Genomic DNA, 6723 nt, shown 5'->3' with positions numbered 1-6723 from the left:
TATAAAACATTATTTAAATACCTTTATCAATAGGGTAGGGTAGGTTAGGATAGGTTAGGTTAGGTTATCGGGTTTTTTTCAAGTGACCACCCTCTTTCGATCCTCCATCTCCTCCCGCTAAAATATATTTTTTTATTGAATTTTATTTGAATTATATTGTATGAAAATTGTCAAAATAATCAACTTTCAACCCCTATAACTTTTTATGGGGATGAGACCGCCACGAACTTTTTATGATACAGTGGTGAGGGAGACCTCCTCTTTCGATCCCACCCACATTTAGTCCTTCCGTTCTGACTTATCTGACTTCCTAGATACCTAAAATCAGCCACTTCCAATTTCTCGTCTCCTATTTTTATATTCCCTCTTTTCCTGCTTTTTCTTTCTTTGCACACCAGTATTTTTGTTTTACTTTTATTTATTTTCATACAGTACTGTTTTGTCAACACCGCTTCCATTTTATTTAAAACTATCTTCAACTCCTCTAACTAACTATAACTGCTATATCATCTGCAAATCTAAGCATACTAATCTTTTACCCCTATAGGCGGTAATTTTTCAAAAAATTTTTAACTTTTTTTGGTTTCGATTTCACAAAGAATGTTTTAAATTGGAAAAATATTGCACCAATGTGTGTTATTTACGTACATTTACGGGTTTGACAGGTTATTATGCATAAATATTATAATAACAATAAATAATGTAATTGATGTCGCTTGATGCATGCTCTTTTGAAATTTAAAACAAGCAAAAAAATTCCGCTGACATTGAATAAGGAGACATTGACATTCGCGAAATCATACGATTATTTAAACTCCCATAAAACTTTTTTTTATCATCCGTTATCTAAGGACGCATTTTTGTATGTTTCCGTTAGTTCAACATAGCAAAGCCCTTTGCTTGGGTGTGATGCACTTGTTTAAATATTTTAATGTTTTTTTTTTTTAAATTGGCAACAAAACGCTTGCCAATTCCAATATTTAAAACTTTTTACCCGGAATCAGTGATATTGGGTCCCAAAATAAATTTGTCAACAAAAACAATCGCAAGTTTGACATTAAAAAAAAAATTGCGAATTGATTCCTACTCTTATAACTTGTGATAGATCAAGATAGATCAAATTATAGTATTACAGTTTAATATGCGATTAGTTTTAATTAAACTCTAGATAAATGGTATAAATGGTTTCCGTCGACGGTAAATTGTCGGTTAATTTTAGTTTTGCAAGGATATATTAAGGTGTACTTTTGTTATTGGCATCGGTTGTAAATTGTGACTTTTTTAAAAGCAGAGTTCACGCAAAGCTATTATTATATTAAACCTTTCGCTGTTCAAAACACAAACACACGCAATATAAATTTGTATAAACAATTTCCTATGAAACATAACTGCTACACTCTTTCGAAAATTGCACCACATTATATAGTTACCTTTATAAAAAATTACTTTCATTTGTTTTTATAAAATTTTCATTCAAATAGAGACTCGATTTTATCAATTAATATAATTAGTTTCAATTGAACATTCTGTATTTGTTTACTTGTATGCAAAGATGCGATTTATTTGAAATACTTGCAAAAATTCTTAAAAAACGATTCGAAAAACTTCACTCATTAGATGAACCCAAAGCTAAAGGAACTATGGATTCCATTTCTTTCTCTTATTACAGTGTGTAAAAGATCAAAACCAAATGGGGTTGTAAATATTTTGATATAAAATGACCGATGTTGATTTTACATCAATAAAATTATTTGCAACCCTATTTTGGCTCTGATCTTTCACGCTAAACAAACTATTTTGGCATCAGTGTCTTTTTTCCAATTAAAACGAGTGACAAAGGCAAATAAGGAACCATAAAGAAGAACTATTTGTTGCTAAACTGAAGAAAAGAATATTTTAAACTTAAGTAAATGTAATTCTAAAGAGTACTTTCTTTTGAAGTTTTTCAATCCGACCAATAACTATCAAGTTATTAACGTTTAAAGATTGGAACAATTGACCAATAATAACGCGCTGCTATTTCTGCAAGTTCAAGTAGGCGTATACAACAGTTCTTCTACTTGCAGAACACCACACGGGCTCTGATTGGTCAATTGTTTCAGTTTTTGTTTGCTTATTACTCAACAACTACATATCCTATTGAAAAACAGTAAAGGAAAAAGTTTCCCACAATTTCATAAAGAATCCAAATCTGCCGTTTTATTTTACATGCACATACGCCATACGTAAATCGCTTTGCGTGATTCGCATTAGAACTGATACTGTAATTCAATTTGAATATTGAAATAGATCTATATCCATTCGGTCATGTTCGACGATAAAACACATGCGTAATTATAATTTTTTACTTGATATCTCACCTACCCTGGGGCAATATTTGTCCATTTTATTACAATAACGTAGTAGAACNTATTGAAGGAGAAACCTGAACCTATCACACCTTAATTAAAAAACCGATTAAAAAAAAAATAAGCTTTATTACGTTAGACCTATCAAAAATCGTGAGTCAAGTGTTTAGTTTACGAATACTATATCAAAAAAATGTAGGAATAATAATTCTTTTTGTTAGGTAGGTATATGTCTACCCCCCCCCCTTGCAAACAAGATTACCTATCTAATAAATTAGAAAAAACTTGGAGATACGTTTTACTGTATTCATTTTAAAGTAAACAGACTGAAATTGATCTTGATTTATGTATTATCGGAGTCATCAGTAATTGTAAGATTAATTCTATTAGAAATGTTCACAATAAGCTATTGTTTGAAAGATTATCGGTTTATTAACGTAATGTTAATTTGTCTAATTCTCGCTGATCTGAAAATGTTCTAATTGATCGGAGTGCGTAGATCACTGATTATTATCGATCGACGGTTCGCTACGGTGTTAGTTATTTGCACGAGTAATTAGTTGCAGAACATAAAATTTTACACCTAGTCGCGGCTGCCTTGAACAAGCAAATTACTATTCATTATAATAATAAATAAATTCGTTTGTGTTGCAGATAAAAAAAAAAGGAAGAAAAAGGAGTTTTTTTTTGTGATGATAGTACACGCAACAAATGAAGAGCAAATGGCGATCCTCCCGCCCTGATCATCAAGGAAACCTTGGAACGAGACCGCGGAGACCGCCTTTATTTTGAATGAATTCATAAATTCGCGTTTATCACATTTTTTTTCTCATATATTTTAAAATAGTGCTCCGTGTCGGTGTGTCGACAAAAGCCGGTGTTGTAGATTAAGTGACAATTGAATAAAACAACAAACTTTTTTCCGATTCACGTGTTATTTCAGTGATTTCAAATGTTTTAACAATCGGCTCACTTGATGTTAAGTTGTTAATAAGAAAATAACGTCGTGTTCCCAAGAGAAAAACAAGAAGCAGGAATCAAAATGGTCTCCAGTAAAATAGAAGCAGAGGAAGAGGGACTTGGCTTCCAAAACACTGTGGTAAGTGCTATAGTTACTAAAGTTTCGAAAATATTTTGCGTCAGCATCAATTCTAACTTAATTTTATCGTTTTCTATTTAGTTATTATTTTAATAATTTTACGACTTATTCACTTTTTCTTTCTATTTTTGACATGACTTCACTCGTAATGTACAATATTTAGACCTTACACTTTTATCTGTTGATTTAATGAACAATTTTATATGCATTTGATTTTTACATTATATAAAATAGACAAAGGCAAACATGACCTAATTTTTACCTGCCAAGTTATTTACAATTTATTATAATATCTAACACACCATAAATATTTTGTGACTTTTTCTGATCATATTGTCTAACGTTGTGACACTTTAATTACATAGGTAATTACTAATTAGCATTCCATTCATTATAACCGCTTTAGGATGTATTTATTAATTTTTATATTTTATCTACCACTTAATTGAATAAAAGTGTTAAAATCACATGATACTTCCACTTCTTATCATGTGGCAAACCCATTGTCAGTATGATTTTAAAATTTATTTTTCTTACATTTTTTATCACAATCGTCAATACACTTGAAATGCAATTTAAGTTTTATTAGTTTAAAATGCATTGCAAACATTGTAAATAATTAAACTTTATTGCTTTTAACCATAATAATCTTCTTCCTTTAATAAATTACAACATGCAAAAAAGAAACAATAAAATTAACAACGTTTGTTGTAATTACCGCAAATGCTAATTACACCATACCTATAAACGTTTCATCTATTGATGTGTAAAATTCAATTTTGGTGTTACAGAGTTATATAACTAACACAACCGGTTTAATATTTAAAATTTCCACAGGGAATTCCGTAGAGTTTTGTTTAGAAAACATTCTAGGTAAGGTTAATAATTGATGATGATGATGGCTACCGTCCGCCATTTTGATTTTTTCCTAACCTCAAATACCCTGTATTCTTTAAAAATATTTTAAATACAAGAATGACTTGATAAAATAATTGAAAGACGTCGCCGAAATTGATATAAATTATTAGAAAAACACTTATTTAAAGTATTTATCGATGTCTATTATCAGTACTTATTACGTGTTAATTAAAAATATAATCTGTCTGTAATTCTTAAAAGCGTACGTACTTGTCACAAAAAAATACATCCAAACCGTTTTCTTTTTTTTTAATCCAATTTTTAGTTCGTTTTGAGTTATTCGTTTAGAAGTTTAGAGAAATACAAGTTTATCTAATCCTAAGCGGTTATTTAAATATTAAATATCGATTACTACCGTGTACGCCATACAGTGGTCCATTTTTTTGTATCCGTATCAACCATGTGATCAAGTTTGTACTTGTTTATAACTTTATTATGCATATGGTCAATAACATCTGAAATAAGGTTACAAAAAACTTATCAAAATCACGTGGAATCTTGGATTACGGAATTCAAATGTATATACGAGGTGCAATAAGAAAGTTTCTAGCTCTTAGTTACAGAAAACAAATGAATACAAACAATAGAGAAGAAATAGGGACTGTAGGGTGGATTAAATGTGTATACGAGCTGCAATAAGAAAGTTTATAGCTTTTACCTATAGAAAACAAACGAACACTTACAAATAGAGGGAAAAATAGGGACTGTAGGGTGGATTAAATGAGTATACGAGGTGTGATAAGAAAGTTTATAGCTTTTACTTATAGAAAACAAACTAACACTTACAAATAGAGGAGAAATAGGGACCGTAGGGTGGATTAAATGTGTATACGAGGTGCAATAAGAAAGTTTATAGCTTTTACTTATAGAATACAAACGAACACTTACAAATAGTGGAGAAATGGGGACTGTAGGGTGTATTAAATGTGTATACGAGGTACGCTAAGAAATTTTCTAGCTTTTACTTCTAGAAAACAAACGAACACTTACAAATAGAGGAGAAATAGGGACTGTAGGGTGGATTACTTTTCAACATATGCGTATAGAAAAGCAGTTATTAAAATTATTATTAATGATTTTAAAGAGATTAAAACTGAATTGTTAGATCAGCCCCTACATTTAAACATTGTAAAATATTTTGAAAACCCAATTTAGTTTGTTTCAAGTAAAACCATTACAAATTATATCTATAGGTATATCACGTGCAACCTTATTATTTTTCAAGTTTCAATAGATTATTTACATATAAAATAACAATTTCTTAGAACTGCAACGCGTACCTAACAATATCTAAAATAATAACAACACGTCTGTTTTATGTGGTAATTCATAGCAATTAAAGAATGAATTAATTTGTGGTGAAAAATACACATTTTTTGTAAAATCCGCTACTAGAATGATGAACTGGTTTGTACGGATCAAACATTTCTATTTCTGTAAATATCTAAATTGTTAAAATTGTTTAATGCACACTAGGTATTATTAGATATAATATATTTTGGAAGGAAATGAAAACTACTTTTCTTATTTATATTCTAATGAAATAAAATTGACGTAATATAAAAAAATATTTTACAAATTAAATTATAAACCTAATATTCAAATCCATCATTGTCATTTTTTTAAGCAGCCGACCTACGACTACTTTAGTTACACTTTCTTTATCTGACTTTTGATATTAGTATACTTAGCTAATGCGTAATAAAAAAAAAGAAAAATTTCATCCATCTTCTTTTGAACGTAACATAAAGAAACAAAAGCATAATTGTAACAATAGAAACCGGCGCGTCGGAGAAGTCATGGTACAGAATCCGGGATATGCCAAAACAAGAGGCGATCTCGCAAAAATTAGACCAAAACTAAGATCAGTAAATGTGCTAGACAGCTAGACCAAAACCAGCGGATACAAACCCATTACCACAGTACAATTACAGGTTACACATATGGTTAATTATACTCACTCGCAACTATGAATGAAATTTAATTTTCTACTTACTAGAAGCGGTGATTGACTAGAATAAAATAGAAGGTTACTTTTCTTGTAGCCCGTGAACTTGTCAACACCTTGGCATTGGCAAAAACCTTACATGTGTATACCCACATACAAATATATGTTTGAAAATAAAAACGTAAAATTCAACAGGTGAATAATTTTTAATCTCTACGAGGGTGGATTGATAAGTTTCCGGCCTGACCAAGAAAAACAAGGTTTTTAAAATTTTTTTTTTTTTATTTCTCAACATAATCTCCTCCAAGGCTGATACATTTCTCATAGCGGTGTTCCAGTCTATTAATGCCATCTCTATAGACTGATTCGTCAAGCTCCTCAAAATAACCATTTACAGCTTCGATTACTTC

The 6723-nt window shown here is 30.2% G+C and overlaps 2 protein-coding genes across 4 annotated transcripts in view; one reads left to right on the top strand and one right to left on the bottom strand.

Moving 5' to 3' along the window:
• Positions 1 to 6723, top strand: part of LOC108745138 (chloride channel protein 2) — a 40585-nt gene that overhangs the window by 9343 nt on the left and 24519 nt on the right. For all 3 annotated transcript variants that reach the window (XM_018481242.1, XM_018481255.1, XM_018481250.1), the window contains exon 2: positions 3003 to 3447. In XM_018481242.1, coding sequence (XP_018336744.1) covers positions 3391 to 3447 — 57 coding nt within the window. In that variant the 5' untranslated portion in view covers positions 3003 to 3390. The remainder of the gene's footprint in view (positions 1 to 3002; positions 3448 to 6723) is intronic.
• The window catches only part of LOC108745183 (ATP-binding cassette sub-family B member 6, mitochondrial), a 42051-nt gene that overhangs the window by 19955 nt on the left and 15373 nt on the right, over positions 1 to 6723 (bottom strand).

Source organism: Agrilus planipennis, unplaced genomic scaffold (genome assembly GCF_000699045.2).
Source record: "Agrilus planipennis isolate EAB-ADULT unplaced genomic scaffold, Apla_2.0 scaffold6, whole genome shotgun sequence".
NCBI lineage: Eukaryota > Metazoa > Arthropoda > Insecta > Coleoptera > Buprestidae > Agrilus > Agrilus planipennis.
This window is presented reverse-complemented; position numbering and strand designations above follow the sequence as displayed.